The sequence below is a fragment of the Oryza glaberrima genome, chromosome 1, assembly GCF_000147395.1.
Source record: "Oryza glaberrima chromosome 1, OglaRS2, whole genome shotgun sequence".
Taxonomy (NCBI): domain Eukaryota; kingdom Viridiplantae; phylum Streptophyta; class Magnoliopsida; order Poales; family Poaceae; genus Oryza; species Oryza glaberrima.
In genome coordinates this window covers 7,028,471-7,044,149 of record NC_068326.1, presented here as the reverse complement: position 1 = coordinate 7,044,149, position 15,679 = coordinate 7,028,471, and the positions used below count along the sequence as shown (strand labels likewise).

The 15,679-nt window shown below is 45.2% G+C and overlaps 3 protein-coding genes across 3 annotated transcripts; all 3 read right to left on the bottom strand.

Moving 5' to 3' along the window:
* Positions 1–632: 632 nt before the first annotated feature.
* Positions 633–4,559, bottom strand: LOC127761479 (probable metal-nicotianamine transporter YSL1). The gene is made up of 5 exons (XM_052285780.1): positions 4,009–4,559; positions 3,690–3,853; positions 3,442–3,539; positions 3,042–3,363; positions 633–2,376 (listed from the first exon to the last, which is right to left on the bottom strand). Exons 1-5 carry the CDS (start codon positions 4,349–4,351, stop codon positions 1,177–1,179), a joined length of 2,127 nt encoding a protein of 708 aa, XP_052141740.1. The 5' UTR covers positions 4,352–4,559; the 3' UTR covers positions 633–1,176.
* Positions 4,560–4,681: 122 nt separating this feature from the next.
* Positions 4,682–7,326, bottom strand: LOC127761530 (uncharacterized protein At4g28440). Its single transcript, XM_052285841.1, has 2 exons — positions 6,953–7,326; positions 4,682–5,140 (listed from the first exon to the last, which is right to left on the bottom strand). Exons 1-2 carry the CDS (start codon positions 7,188–7,190, stop codon positions 4,953–4,955), a joined length of 426 nt encoding a protein of 141 aa, XP_052141801.1. The 5' UTR covers positions 7,191–7,326; the 3' UTR covers positions 4,682–4,952.
* A 2,006-nt stretch (positions 7,327–9,332) lies between these two features.
* Positions 9,333–12,239, bottom strand: LOC127761511 (D-amino-acid transaminase, chloroplastic-like). Its single transcript, XM_052285820.1, has 4 exons — positions 12,013–12,239; positions 11,850–11,887; positions 9,926–10,775; positions 9,333–9,828 (listed from the first exon to the last, which is right to left on the bottom strand). The coding sequence occupies exons 1-4, from the start codon at positions 12,029–12,031 to the stop codon at positions 9,737–9,739; spliced, it is 999 nt and encodes a 332-aa protein (XP_052141780.1). The 5' UTR covers positions 12,032–12,239; the 3' UTR covers positions 9,333–9,736.
* Positions 12,240–15,679: the final 3,440 nt, after the last annotated feature.

Genomic DNA, 15,679 nt, shown 5'->3' with positions numbered 1-15,679 from the left:
GTGTGTTTGGTTTGTTCTAATCCATATTGAAGCCTCATATGAAGCTCTGATAACTTTGGTGAGGTTTTGATATCAGTTGATTTTTTTATTATGTTAAAACCTTTTGTTGGCGTTTCATTTTCTTAGGACCCTCTATTTCCTTTTTGGCAAATTTTGCTATAGGACACTTTGACTTTGTGGTTTTAGTCTCAGGACACCGTCCGAACTCACTTATGGATGTTTTCCACGAAGTCGAAGTGTCCTGTAGCAAAATTTGCCTTCATTGTTTGGACCAACCATGGGTGCCAACTAAAAACCACCTAAGATTTGGTAGTTGGTCCATACGATTTTGCTATATATTTGTCGACAAATTTTTTCCCAAAAATTTGACATATGTAATTACAGTACAATCGTAGTGTAATTACACTGTAAGTTGCATGTAATTACACTGTAACTATAGTGTAACTTGTATGTAACTTTCAAAAATCTCTCCGTAACATGTTATTTCGGTAAAATGGAGGTCGTGGGAAAAATTCTTTTCTCATATATGTGTGCTATGATTTGTTTTATTCCTCACCAAAACAAATTTTGTAATAGATCTAACGATTCAAAATTATGTGAAACTTACATATAAGTTACACTGTAGTTACATGCGAGTTACAGTGTAATTACATATAAGTTACAGTGTAATTACACTACAATTGTACTATAATTATATATGTCAAATTTTTGGGAGAAAATTTGTTGACAAATGTATAGGTAGTCCCTTGTCCATATTAGGTTTTCGTTGTTTGCCAATTGAAAACCACCTAAGATTTGGTAGTTGGTCCATATTAGGTTTTCGTTTTCATGTGCTTGATTTGTTCAACACCAGCAGTTTTCACTTCTCACTTTTCAGCAGGCATAGTGCTCCTACTCACAATTCAAAACAATATGATCATTCCCGCACTTTGACTTCGTGGTTTTAGTCTCAGAACACCGTCCGAACTCACTTATGGATGTTTTCCACGAAGTCGAAGTCAAAGATTTGGTAGTTGGTCCATATTAGGTTTTCGTTTTCATGTGCTTGATTTGTTCGACACCAGCAGTTTTCACTTCTCCCTTTTCAGCAGGCATAATGCTCCTACTCACAATTCAAAACAATATGATCATTCCCGCCAATTTACAAGCTGATGATGAGTACTCCAGTATATTATATCATTGATGATGATGATGCGTCAGCGTCACCGCGGGCTGGATATCCGCGGCGCCGAGCACGAAGTGCTGCCGCACCTCCTGGATCTGGCTTCTGGAGAGGAACTTCATGCAGATGGGCGGCTGCACCTTGAGCATGGCGAGCACCGCCGACGGCAGCATCCACAGCCCTTCGCCGCAGATGAGCCCGGACGCCACCACGACGGCCAGCGTCGCGGCGCCCTGCCTGTCCGCCCTCCGCCACGCCATCAGCAGCAGGCTGCCGACGCACATGTCGATGGCGAACGTCGGCCCGACGAAGAACGGGATCGCCATGGCCATCGGGTTCGGCACCCAGCCCCCCACCCTCCACCGCGCCGCCCTCGCCGCCGCCCCCGCCGTGTCCAGGAACACCGCCGCAGCGAAGCAGGCGGCGCACAGCGCGATGGCGTGCCTCGGCAGGGTGCCGACGCCCTCCACGCCGAGCACGGCGATGCCGCGGTAGGCGACGGCCATCGGCGCCGCGTACGCCGACCCGGGGTCGCCCGGCGGGTGTTCCGCGCCGGCGAGCCACCGGAACGCGAGGAAGACGGCCGGGTTGACGACGCAGCCGAGCGCCGTGCCGATCGCCTGGCTGGCGAACATGGACACCGGCGAGGTGAGCGTCAGGTACGCCGTCTTGAAGTCGTGCATCAGCTCCGCGGCGTCGCCGATGATCACCATCATGACGCCGCACGCGGCGAGCCCGGCGATCACGCCGCCCGACGCGGCGCCGACCGACGCGCCGACCACGAAGATGGCGAGCTTCCCGTACACCGTCGCCAGCGACCAGTCCATCAGCCCGGAGGTGTACGAGTTGCAGAACGCCAGGAGCGGCGCCACCGCGTAGCAGACGGCGACGTGGTGGTACCGGATCTGCGGGAAGATGCGCGGCACCAGCGCCGTCGAGAGCGCCGCCAGCGCGACGTACCCGGCGACGGCGAATTGGTCGGGGATCCCGTCGCTCAGGAACACCTGGTTCCTGCGCCGCTCGTCGTACGTGGCGTGCCACTTGTTCTCGTCGTCGTCGTCGGGGACACAGCCGCCGCCGCCGTCATCGGCCGCGCCATCGACGGCGAGCTTCTGCTCCTGCCGCCCCTTGCGGTAGTGCTGCACCGCCTTGACAGTGATGGCGCCTAGCTGGAACAGGCAATCCCCGAGCACCATGGATACCCCCATGGGCACCTGCATGTTCGATCCAAGCACAAAATGGTCAGTGAAATGTAAAGAGAGAATGTAAAGAGAGATCTCGCCGATAATAACTCTCTTCGTTCTTAGATAATAACTCGCACAAAAGTATTAAGATTTGTCACGTCGAAACAAACTACCATAGAAAATTTGGAAGAAGAGAAACCAAAAAAATGTTCCAGTGCAAGGAGCTGTCAGCGATAACTTTGAACACAAAGATTAAGAGGCAAAAACCTAACCTTGATGGGAGCAAAGCATCTTTCCGAGATTATGGGTTAATTTTCTGTGCAAAGTTTTATTTTATACCTGTATAAAAATTTTGATGTGCTTTATTCAATGAAATTTGTGCCTCTTGAGCCGATTCATAAAAAGAAAAGAAAAGAAAAGAAAATTACTCCCTCCACTTATGAATATTTAACATTTAAAACAAGATTTGATCAAAGTTGAAAATTTCATATCTTATTCTAAAAATCAAATATACTTATTATCACAGGAAGTACAATTTTGGTGAAAAATATTTCCATACCATGATGACCAAACATGTACAAAGGTGGCATACCGACGTTAAAAACGACAGGTAAAAAGGAACGGACAAGGTACTAACAAGCGATTGGCGATTGCCATTCAGAAATCACAACAATCAACATATGTCTGTTTCTAACCTTGTATCCATTGATTCCCTTGAAGCTGGTCGGGGAAGGATCGGTGTACCATTCCCCTTGCTTCGCCTGTAACGCGGGCCAGATGAACCCGGAAGAGGAGATGGACCCAAGGAGCATGGAGAAGTTGATCAGGTGGGGGCAGATCATGCCGACGCCGACGAGGCTCGCCGAGAAGTCGAAGTAGAACTTCTCCTTGTACGCCTCGAGCCCGAACAGCGGGAAAGCATGGAACCCGCACCCGTCTCCCCCCGTGTAGAACCACTGGAAGAACGCCCACGCGAAGCTCCCGGCCACGGATTTGAACATCGCATTGACCTGCAATCTGAATTGAACATGCCGGTTGATGATTTTAATCTTTGCGAAATTTTTGCATGAACTGACATGAGAAATGTTAATTTACTTGGCTTTTGTTGCTCCCTTGGGTGTGTGGAAGCTGTTGACGATGCCGGCAACGGCTGAACCAGATGGGTATATCAGCTTGTAGTCCACGATCATTGTCTGCCAAGAAATGAACAGGGGAGTGGTTGGTTAATCAGAGATTAAATTTTGTTTAAATGTTACTCCCTCTGTGTGTGTGTGTGTGTGTGTGTGTTAAATAGATGTGAAATGGCTAGGGTGAATTTGCGATGATGAATCGATTATACGCACCTTCCTCAGCGGCAGAGTGCAGAACAAGCTGGAGAAGGTGACGAGGAAGAGGAAGGCCACGATCTTCCCGGTGTGCAACGTGTACACATTCCGGCCGTCCGTTCCTCCGCCGGCCGCCTTGGCCACCGTCTCGTTCATCGCCAGCAGGTAGCTCGTGAAACCACCTGCACAGACGTACATCCCCCTCATCATCAAAAAAACAAACGTAGGAGACCAACGTCCAACGATCGATCGATCAACCGACCATCGGACGTGATAGAAAAAAATATGGTTATTTGCTAGAAGACACACGGGGGAGGAGGACAGTGCGGGTACCTACCGTAGATTGACAATGTGGCGCAGGAGATCACGCATGTCTGCACCACGACGTTCTCCTGCCTTGTGAAGGGCTGGGAGGCGACGCCGCAGCGTGCCATCAGCCGCGTCCACGACTTGATGATGAAGAAGCTGAGGAGGCTCGCCGACATGTTGAACGACGGCACGAAGCCGGCGGTGAGGCCGGTCCGCATCGCCATGAAGCTGAACAGCGTGCCGAGCACCACGCTCACGGCCACCGCCCGCACCGTCACCTGCTGCCACCACGGCGGCGGCGGCTGCCCCGCGAACGCCGCCTCCACCGACGGCGCCTCCTGCTCGCCGCCGGCGCCGGCGGGGTCTGCCATCTTTGGTTTACCTTCAACGTCGCCGTTTGATCAATTCAATTTGTTTACCTTCACCTCGTTTGATCGGTTGTTTTGATGAAACTCTGTGTAATCCACGTAAGCATGGCTTTTTATAGGCGTGTCACTAACAACCAAGAGTTTCTTTTCCTTTTCTTGGCGGGAGATTGTTGCGGCAAACGTTGTTTATACCACTGGCAATTCGCTGTTAAACGTGTCAGGAATGGTTAAAACTTAAGCAAGCATTTGACATAGCTCAAGCTTGACATTCTGGAGACAACACACAAATATTACAGCGGTCACAAAAAGGCAATATGGCAATATTCCCCAATGTAGGATTTGCAACAATTAATTCCATTGATAACTGGTACTCTAGCAACATGTCACCCTGCTGAGCTTGTTCCATCACAGCAGCAATACAGGCAGCAACAGGTAACAAGAGGAATCACCACTTAGTAGACGCATACCATGGATAAATTCAGTTCGATCTTTGATCTTATCTACTACCACCATACCAAATAAACATGCTTAGGCAAAGGGTTCATAATATTCTCAGTCATCATGCTTCCTTTTTATGGCAGGGGAAGGGGCGAATCAACGACAATTACTCGGTCACGTTAACCAACTCATACTCTACTAGTGACAAGTTGTTGTCCTCCTTAACAGTAAAGCTGGCAGGTTCTGTAGCCTCTATACGCCCCCACTTGTCCACCGCAAGCCTCATTGAGCCTTTGAACATGTCGATTTTGGCATTGCGCATGATCACTGTAGCACCAGGCTTCAACAAGTCAACTGCATAGTAGAAGAGTATATCAGTACATGGCACAAAAACCATCAAACTCACAAGTCATGAGAATGTAATCAATGTATTAGACCATAAAGTGGCAACCCACGAATCATACATCCGACAAAGAGCATGACTAACAGATTCTTAGCATACATGAACCGTCAAACAGAATGATAGCATATTAGCATATATAGGAATACTTATTAGTCTGGATATTGTCATAGATTATATGAATCATGATACTGCCCAAGACTATACACAAACGAATTCTTAACTGACGAATAACATGACTAATATTGCAACCCCAAAAGATCATACAAGAATTTAGCCGACAAACAGTAGGAAAAATTTAGCCTAACACATGATCTGTTAGCTACAAATGATAGTGGAGCATGCAACAAGTAATGATTTAACAACATAATAGGCTGAAGTTACAACACTTCTCATTTTGCTATGTTACTAAACCTTGAAATCTAATCATGCTATTTGTGGATAATAACAGTACAAATATAGGATAGTAACAAAATCAACAGCCATGTGAATTATCTCCTTTTCAACAGTTTTACAAGCCTCCACATTTACAACACATCAAATCCAACTATATAAAAAACTTTCCAGTATAGAAAACAGAGAGGTAATGACATTCGATGACAGAATAATAGAATTGTTATTATGGCATGTTGGACTCTGTCCAAACAAAAGAAATAGATGTAAGATCATTGATCAATAAAAGACGCAGATTATTTCATGAAAGTAGAATGAAAATAGCATCTCATCGGGACAACTAAAAAAGAAAAAATAAAAAAACTGCATGGGGATTTTATTTCATTCGTCCAATATTAGGTTGCCAGGAATTCCAGGCTAAAAATAGAATAACCTCATGTGGGCATAAAAGAGTAATATGACAATACAGGATAAGACTCAACTATTGTCCTAATGCCAGAATAATAGAGCAAAAAGGACAAACAGAGAATTAGGATGAAATAGTGGTAGTGAATTGGTGCTGACTCTTCACTAGCGATCGGCCAACTACTTGGAACGACAATGTAGCTCATCCTGGACATACCTATAAGAGAACCATTTCCTTGTGGATTTTTGCCATATTGATAGCAGGCATTTGTCTGCCATAGAAGATTGTGTGATGCACCACTAACAAAATAAGGTGTCAAAATAATCCAAGCAGTGACATAGGTTCGCTACTTGGCCATCCATACTTGAAATAAACTAATCACTTTGAAATGATGCCAGATAGTGGGATCACTGGATCACCATCTAAATACAATTCCCTGTCACCCATCACCTAAATTTTGGTAGGATTAACAGAAACAAAATTTGCATCTAAATACAATTCCCAGTCACCCCACACCTAAATTTTAGTAGGACGAACAGAGAGAAAATTTGCATCTCGATATAAACAGGGGATTGGAAAAAAATTTATATCATGATAATAACAGACCACCTGTCAACAGCAAGTCAGCACTGCATTGGATAAAGACATTGACATCTAAAGCAGCCACGCAGAACAATTCAAGATTCCCCGTGGAAACCATTGCAAGACAGCAGGTAAAATAAAAGGGAAAAGAAGGTATTTCTTCCCACTAACTTTTCTTATCTCTCCGCAATATTTTCTTCCATTCAATCTGTAAGCAAACGTATATGAAGAATCCTATACGATTTACCCGATCATCTACCAATCCAAACAGATCGGCGCGACCAGATCGCGGCCTAGCAAATCCGGCGCCCGACAAGCCCCGCACCGACAAACGGCGAAAGACCAAAGAGCACACAGTCAGACTCAGTGACCCTCCCTCACCCACCTTGCTCGTTGCGGGCGGTGAAGACGATGGCGCCGGTCTCGTCGCCGACGAGGCACTCCGCGATGCGCGGGGGGCGGGACGGGGCGGCGACGCCCGGCCGCGCGCGGCCTGGGACGGGGGTGGCGCTGACGACCTTGACGGTGAGGGTGTGGCCGCTGGTGACCGGCTTGAGCTGGTCGACCTTGGTGAACACCGGCTTCCTCAGCGCCGGCTTCTCGCCCGCGGCGGGGGTCGACATCGGCGGCGGTGGCGGAGGCGGGGATCGGGATTTTGGCGGGGGCGGTGGTGATGGTGGTTGGGGGAAACCCTAGCGCTGCGGTTTGGGAGTTGGGAGTGCGATGGTGGTGGTGGTGGTGGAGGTGGCGTGGGGGTGCAGAAGACGAAGGGGTGGGTGGGTGGGTGGGTTCATGTAGGCTCGCAGGCGTAGCAGCCGTAGGGTTGATGGAATTGGGCTGGGCCTATTTTCCTGGAAGTTGAATGCTTTTTTGTTTTTAGAAAATAAGGAATAAGTTCACTTGTCATCCCTCAGCTTTACATGGCATCTCTAAACCGTAATGCTAGAGATCTTGGAAGGCTTAACTTATAAAATCGGGTTAAATTAGGTACTCAAACAGTATATATAGCTTGGTTCGCTGACGTGGTAAGTTGGCCCGGTCCACTCATGCAGACTAGGTGTTTACGTGGCAAGAAGAATAGGTCTCATCTGTCATCCTCACTCTGCTACCCTCTTCTCTTTCCCGCAAAAGTAGGCGCCGAGACAGCATCGTCGACGGCAACAAGCTTGACCACTCTCGATCCTGATCGCCCACTTAGGCTAGAAGGTGCAACAACGACTTCCTCCTCCACCATTGCCGCCTCCTCTTCCTATCGCCACTATTATTCTCCTTCTCTGCCACCTCGAAGCTATGTCTTTTAGAGACTACACAGGAGGTCGAGGATGGTGCAGGATGTCAACGCAACGACGGGAGGACGTTGAGAGGGCACGGGATTGGCTCATGTTGCACGAAGGTGACCCGAATAGAGACGATGGGACGTTGTTGAGGGTATAGGGGCGAATAAGATCATGCGACATGGACCCATGGTGCAAATCCCCTTCGTCGGCGGAGCATGCAGGGAGGAGGTTGGGGAATAGCAGGGGATGGCAGCCAAGCAGGTTGAGTCCCCCCTGTACATCGGCAATGGAGAGGGTGGCATGCGACGGGACCACTGAGCGCCAGATCCAAGTTCTAGGCAACGGTGACAAGGTGGGAGAGGTCGGTGTGAGGAGCTTAGTGAAGGAAAAGGAAGGCGAGGTAGAGGAGGTCCCTGGACGACAGCCGTGTGATCTGTCAAAAGGGAAGAAGCTGATGAAGGGCATTGACAACAGCGGTAGTCTCAGATCTGTGCGGGTGCTAGAGACCCATGCGGAGCAGAAGGGATTGGGGGTGACAACAAGCTCAGCGTGCGGATGGCGAAACTCAGCCTCCCTCTAATGAAGGCCCAACGCAAGTTTGGACAAACTCGTCGGCCGCCTCCCCCTTACCCCTCTCCAGCCTCCGCCTCCCTTGCACGGAGCCTAGGCGAGCGAGCTCGGACAGCTGCCTCCCTTATCGTGAACCCACATCTAACATTTTTTTTTCTAAAAAAAAAATCTTACTTGCATGTGGGTCCCCTCATGTTTCTTTTATTTTCTTCTTGCTAACTAACATGGCACGTCAGTGAAACCATCCATCCATATTGCTATGAGACCTAATTTAAACTGATTTTGTAAATTGGGGTTGTCAAGATTTCTAGTATTATGGTTTATGTATACCGATTAAACTCGATGTAAAGCTAAGGGACGACAAGTGGACTTATTTTAGAAAAAAAAAACCTTTCAGGTTCTATTGGGCCAGGCAGTGACTGGGCCGGTGGGCTCGGCATAAAAGGCTCAAGCTAAGCCCAACAAGATTATTTCCCTTTTTGGATACGCTCAAAAATCATCTTGAGATTTATGCACGCTGCACGCATAGATGCACTTGAATGCAAGACGTGTCTTGTACAAAAGAGTCGGGTGATCATGTGATGTGTACATGGATGTCAATGCATGTCCTTTGTTTTTTTGCGCTAGGTGGAGATCCGTATGAAATCCTCTCCCTAAACAGGAGAGATGCACAATATATTTATATTTGTTCATGAAAAGTCTAAATAGCCTTGCACTATTTCTCATCATCCCAACATTAGATTTCAAGTGTCTTCTCCAGATGATTCTTCTCTTCATATAGAACGCCGCTTGACTTCTCTGTCCCACTGTTTTTAACCGTTAAACGTGCATCCGGTGTCTATGATTGGTCGACTCAAATTTCTTAGGATTTCATTCGAACCATTAAGATATATAGAGCCAAGTCTAAAATCATCATGGTTACATTTGAAATCGAGAGAATCCATTATTCATTCACTTAATGATCAATCGATAAACACATACACTCATACAGTACTGATACACCGCAAAATACAAGGATTACATTGACGACACGTACAGATAAAAAGCCATACAAACCACACATGAACACAAGGAGAAACGAAACGAAACGACACGATACTGCATCATATCCATCTCAGCTCGCTCACGCGTACGTACACTACACATATATACTCGGCACGTTGCCCTTCTCCTCCTATCTCCGATGGACGTAGCTCCTCTCATATAAAGTCGAAGAGACGTGAATCCCTAACAGGTGAAGCTTACCGTCATGAATCCACACGTCGGTAGCACACCTCTTTCTGACGTACGCCCGAGGAGCCTCACCCAACTCCAATAATCCATCACTTGTACGGGACTGCGATCCTGTCCGGCCCCGATTTCATGTCCTCCCAGAGCAGATCCGACAGCGCCATCATCGTCTTCCCCACCTTCCCTGCATCAACATCACATCAATGGCATCAAAGAATAATCGATCGAATCAATGGTGGTCATCAGGTTGTCCATGGATGTGTGTACTGTGTCATATATACCGTCGCCGATGAGCTGGTCGTCCCACTCGACGATGGGCAGGACGGGGAGGCCGCTGCCGACGAACGCCATCTCGGCGGAGCAGCGCTTGGCCTCGTCGGCGGCGATGTGGCGGGTGGTGACGGCCTTGAGGAGGCCGGACTCCACCAGCCTCGGCGCCAGCGCGAGCAGCCGCTTGGCGGTGCACCCGGCGAGGATCTTGTCGAACGCCGGGAGCACCAGCTCGCCGGCGGCCGTGACGAACGCCACGTTCACCATGGGCCCCTCGGCGACGTTGCCCTCGCCGTCCACCCACACCGACGCGAACGCGCCGCGGTCCTCGGCGTCCATGATGGACAGCACGTTGGGGAGGTAGTTGACGTTCTTCATGGTGGCGAACAGCGGCGGCTTCATGGGCACCGACGTGGTCACCGCGCGCACGCCGTGGCGGCACTGGGAGTAGTCGGTCGGGATGACGACGGCGTAGAACGCCGGCCCGGCGCAGCCGGCGGAGGACAGGAGGAAGTCGCCGCCGCCGGCGCTGAGCCAGTAGCGGATGGACCCCCTCCGGCAGTTGGACGCCGCCGTCATCTGGACGAGGATGCTGCGGAGCGTGTCGCGCGGGAACGGGGTGCCGATGCGGGCCTTGGCGGCGGAGCGGAGGAAGCGGTCGAGGTGCGGGTCGAGCTCGTAGAGGTGGCCGTCGAGGATCATGGCGGTGTCGAACACGCCGTGGCCGCGGTGGACCATGTGGTCGTCGAGCGGGACGGACATCATCGCCGGGTCAAGGATGATGCCGCCCAGCACGCTCGAGTACATCGCCGGGAATGGCGCCGCCGTCGACTTCCATTTCTCCTGCAGCTTCTGGACGATCTGCACGAGTGAAGAGAGGCGATTGATTTGAAGGGTTTTTTTTATATATATATACGGAGTATATTCTTTGGTACTGGACACTGTTTACTGTAAAATCCATACATAATTTCTGTTTGAAAGATCAAACTCAAAAGCTCATACTTCCGAGACCGTGTTTGACTAATGGGATAGAGAAATGATTTCCCACCCAGCAAAAGATAATTTTAAATCCTAACCATTAATTCTTCCACTTTCATTTAATTCTATTCCTTCATTCATTTTCCAATCCCACCCTCATATTTCATTATCCAAACAAACAGCTGAGCGGATAAATTCATCAATCATTGATGGGCCTAGCTGAACCATTGGGTGTATGGGCCTCAATCGTTTTCTCAGATGACGCTAAACGAAGGCCCTACTTATAGTTTCTTTTTGAGAACTCATTATGTGGAAAAATTATTTGTTCTTTCATTGAGTTTTTTAAAAATATTATTATTCGTCCATTTTCCAATAATTATATATTTGTACGGCATAACTTATACATCACACTAAAAAAAATAACTTAAAAATTATTAGGTGAGGCACCTGGTAACTTTTAACTATAAAACTAGTGGTAGTACTAGCAGTGTTCCTGCATACATCAGGATTAATTTGTAGGATAGTGTTTGTCTACTCATCCCGCAATGATAGAGTAACAGAAAGCAACAAACCAAAAAAAAAAAATGAATCCTCTAGACAAACTACACGTCAGTTCTCACTAAAAACCATTATAATTTGGTGCCCATTTCGTCCTTTTGTTCATCAGATTTTACTCCAATTGCGTATCAGACATCATCTCCGGCCCACCAACCGGCCGGCGGTGTCCCGTTGTCAGTACGTGGGCTGTGACGAACAGGGGAGGAGGATCGATGTGCCAAAGCGTTTGTTGCCCAACGCTCAAATTCCCAAATGCATGCATTGAAAATCTTAAATCTCCCCTGAAAAATATGCGATTTTATAATGTCCTCTCACTAATTCGATCTCCTAGATCTTTTTCATCATCGGCTAGGAGGAAGAAATTGAGGAGGAGATGATGAATGGAAGTATGGAACTCACCTCTGCTCCAGATTCGTACACGGGAACCTCATCCTCGCCTGAAAAAGGAACAAGAACACAGGTGAACACGAACACACGTACAATCCATGCATGACACATAGATGACCTGCAGCTAATCTAACTAGCTCAACGGTAAGCAAAGCATCTCTCTCCTTCTCCTCACCTTGAACGTAGGAGCCCATGGCGCCGCGCGGCTGCGAGGAGACGACGATCAGGGAAGAAGCTACACAGGCGATCGAGTACTTGGGGTGTGTCTTTGATTGCCGGGGGAGGAGAGGTGGGTGGGACTCATGCAGCTGCTTCGCCTTGGTGTTTATAGTGTAAGAGAGACCTAGCTACGCGTGCGTACTCTTTTCGTTCCAAAATAACTCAACCTAAATAAGAATGTGACCCATTACAATGAACCTGGATAGAAAAGACGGGAGTAGGCGCTCTCTCTCCCGTTGCAACGTGACGCGCGCGGTGGTACCATGGTAGACGGTGACAAGGAAAGGGGGAAAGCGAGGAGGAGGAGCGGGACAATTTTTAGCCGGCCCGGCCGGGCGGCGGACGGCCGGCACCGCGCGCGCGCTGCAGTGAGCCGTCCTGGGTTTGCCGTTTGCTGTGGACAGGAGGAGGAGGATGGAAACCGACTCGTCAGCGGCGAAGCGAGCAACGCGTGGCCAGCCCTATCTGTACATTTCCTTGTCTGCACTACAGGGTGGACTCAAATTAAAGGGCTCTCTTTGCGTTTTGAAATATAAATATTTCTAGAACTCAAATTTTAGACACAATTATAGATATTTTTAGACATGGTTCTGATGCATGGGAACCCAAGCATTTTCAAGTCAACTTTACTCTCTCGTTTTCCACGTACACACTTTTTGAAATGCTAAACGGTGTGTTCCAAAAAATTTCTATGTGAAAGTTGCTAAAAAAATCATATTAATACATTTTAAAGTTTTGTAGATAATAATTAATTATATGCTAATGAGAAATTTCCTTTTTCTGTGCACAGGGGAGAGATTCCCAACCTCTCCTCCCCTCCCGAACATAGCATAATAGACCATCAAAATTCAATCTAATCTATTATATTATTAAAGGAATAGAAAAAGAAGCCTCCATGTTCGCTCTTATGGCCTAGAAATTCTCACATTAATGGGAGAAAAAAAAAGCAGAGTCCATATAGAAATACAATTTAGAAATAGTTGAAATTCGGAATTAGAAAATAAGGAATATTGTAAGAGGAGACTGGAGTCCATATAGAAATACAATTAGGAAATGACTGAAATTTGGAATTAAAAATAAGGAATATTAGAAGTAGAGTATAGAGTCCATATAAAATATAATTAGGAAGTAACTGAAATTCGGAATTAAAAATAAGAAATATTAGAAGTAGAGGATAGAGTCCATATAGAAATACAATTAGAAAATAATAGAAATTTCGAATTAAAAATAAGGAATATTAGAAGTAGAGTATAGAGTCTATATAGAAATACAATTAAGAAAAAAACAGAAATTCAGAATTAAAAAATAAGGAATATTAGAAATAAAGTATAGAGTCCATATAGGATTTAAAACTAAAAAATAGAAAAAATAGCCTCTACGTTCGCTCTCATGGCCTAGAAATTCTCACATTAATTGGAGAAAAAAAGTAGAGTCTATATAGAAATACAATTTAGAAATAGTTGAAATTCGGAATTAGAAAATAAGGAATATTGGAAGAGGAGACTGGAGTCTATATAGAAATACAATTAGGAAATAACTGAAATTCGGAATTAAAAATAAAGAATATTATAAGTAGAGTATAGAGTCCATATAGAAATACAATTAGGAAATAATAGAAATTTAGAATTAAAAATAAGGAATATTAGAAGTAGAGTATAGAGTCTATATAGAAATACAATTAAGAAAAAAAATAGAAATTCGGAATTAAAAAATAAGGAATATTAGAAGTAGAGTATAGAGTCTATATAGGAATTTAAAACTAACTAAAATTTGGAATAAACATAATAAAATTAAAAGTAGGGTTTATAGTCCATATAAAAATACAATTTACGAATAACTAAAATTCAAAATTAAGAAAAACATGGGAAGAAGAGTTTAAAGTTAATATAGGAATACAATTTAGAAGTAACTGAAATTCGAAATTAAAAATTAGTTTAGAGTCCGCATAGAAATACAATTAGAAATAATAAAAATTCTGAAATAAAAATAAATAATATTGGAAGAAGAGCATAGAGTCTATATAGAAGTACAATTTACAGAAAATTCGGAATTAAAAAAAAAGAAATATTAAAAAAGAGTCAATATATATAATTTACAAATAACTAAAATTTGATATTAAAAATAATTAATAACTAACACGTATATAAAATACAATGTGAATATTATACATTAGTAGTTTTGTAAAGTTATTGCAAAATTTAAAATTATGTTGTCATTTTAATATATTTGAATAATATAATGAGAAAACATACTATATGCTATTATATGAGAGAAAATATAATGATGCTAGCCGCGCAATCTGCGCGGGCCACCATGCTAGTTTTCTTAATGAAAATATCTAATAGGATTTAAGGGATAAAAAATATCCCCTCCTTAAGAAATGGCCTAATTTTACCTTTTTAAAAACCAAGCACGTAAAAAGCGTTCAAACCACTTTTCGTACTCCAACGTGCGTCTCCTAGCACACGCGAATATGTGATTGGGAGCGAAGGCTACTGCTGACTTGACTTGTACGTAGAGCAAGATTCAGGGATAAGTGAATTGGTATTTTTGGAATGAATTTAATGCGAAATACCATAAACTCTATGCGATCACCAAGGCATCAGACGGAGAATTTGTGATTGTCCCAGGGCAGTGTAAGTGATGACCAGAAGACCACTGCTACTCCACTGCTGATCGCTGGTGAACTCTTTGGGATCAAGCCGACAACATCATCCGTAACACTGCTACAACTACTACACCTACACTGACAACGACAATTCAAGAGGTGCTTTGAGGGGGCTTTTACAATCTCTACATCCACTCTAGCCATCCGTGTCAAAAGAACAACTATTGCATTGATAGCTTCAAATAACGGTCAGTTACTCTAATTATTTGATCATATTTAGGCTAAGCACTTAAGAAGATAGTAGATTAGAAAATTTACCGTTAGTTTCTGTGTTTTTATTGTGTGTTTTTTTTAAAAAAAATCAAACGGAAACTTGATAGGCAAAGAAAGATTAGAAAAGGACAAATGCAACCTGTGAATAGTGAAAGTATTGTTTTGATTTACCATCTAGAAAATTTGGTGGCTAAAATGCAAGGGGGGAGTTAACCCCACACATGTAAAGCTTGCATACATGCATGAATGGTCCCAAGTGTGAACAGCTGAGCGTCCCATGGCAAAGATTCCTCATGCGTTCGCCATCAGCATGCATCGCGGCATATCGAATTTGAGCACGACGAGGGCACATCAGAACACATGTATGTGTGGTGGTGGTGGCGCGCGGCATATACGTACGTTGTGCAGGGATGGAGCATTGGTAGGTGCTGCTGCGGCGAAACGGATACGGTTTGTTGATACGAGTTGGATAGGGTTCAAACCTCATCCTCAGGTTTACACTAGTATATATACATCGATATCTTATAGGCGTGGGGGTTGAGGGTGATATATATATGCGCCAGTATATACTCTTGATGTTTGTCTCTTCTCTGTACATTTACATTTGTTGAAATCGTAAATTAAAATTGTATGAATTGTAATTTCAGTAGCAAATCTAGCGATACTCAAACATATATATTAGGGCTAAAAAAGAATGATTTTTAACCTTTTTTTTGCCATATTATTATTCTGAAATGTTAAA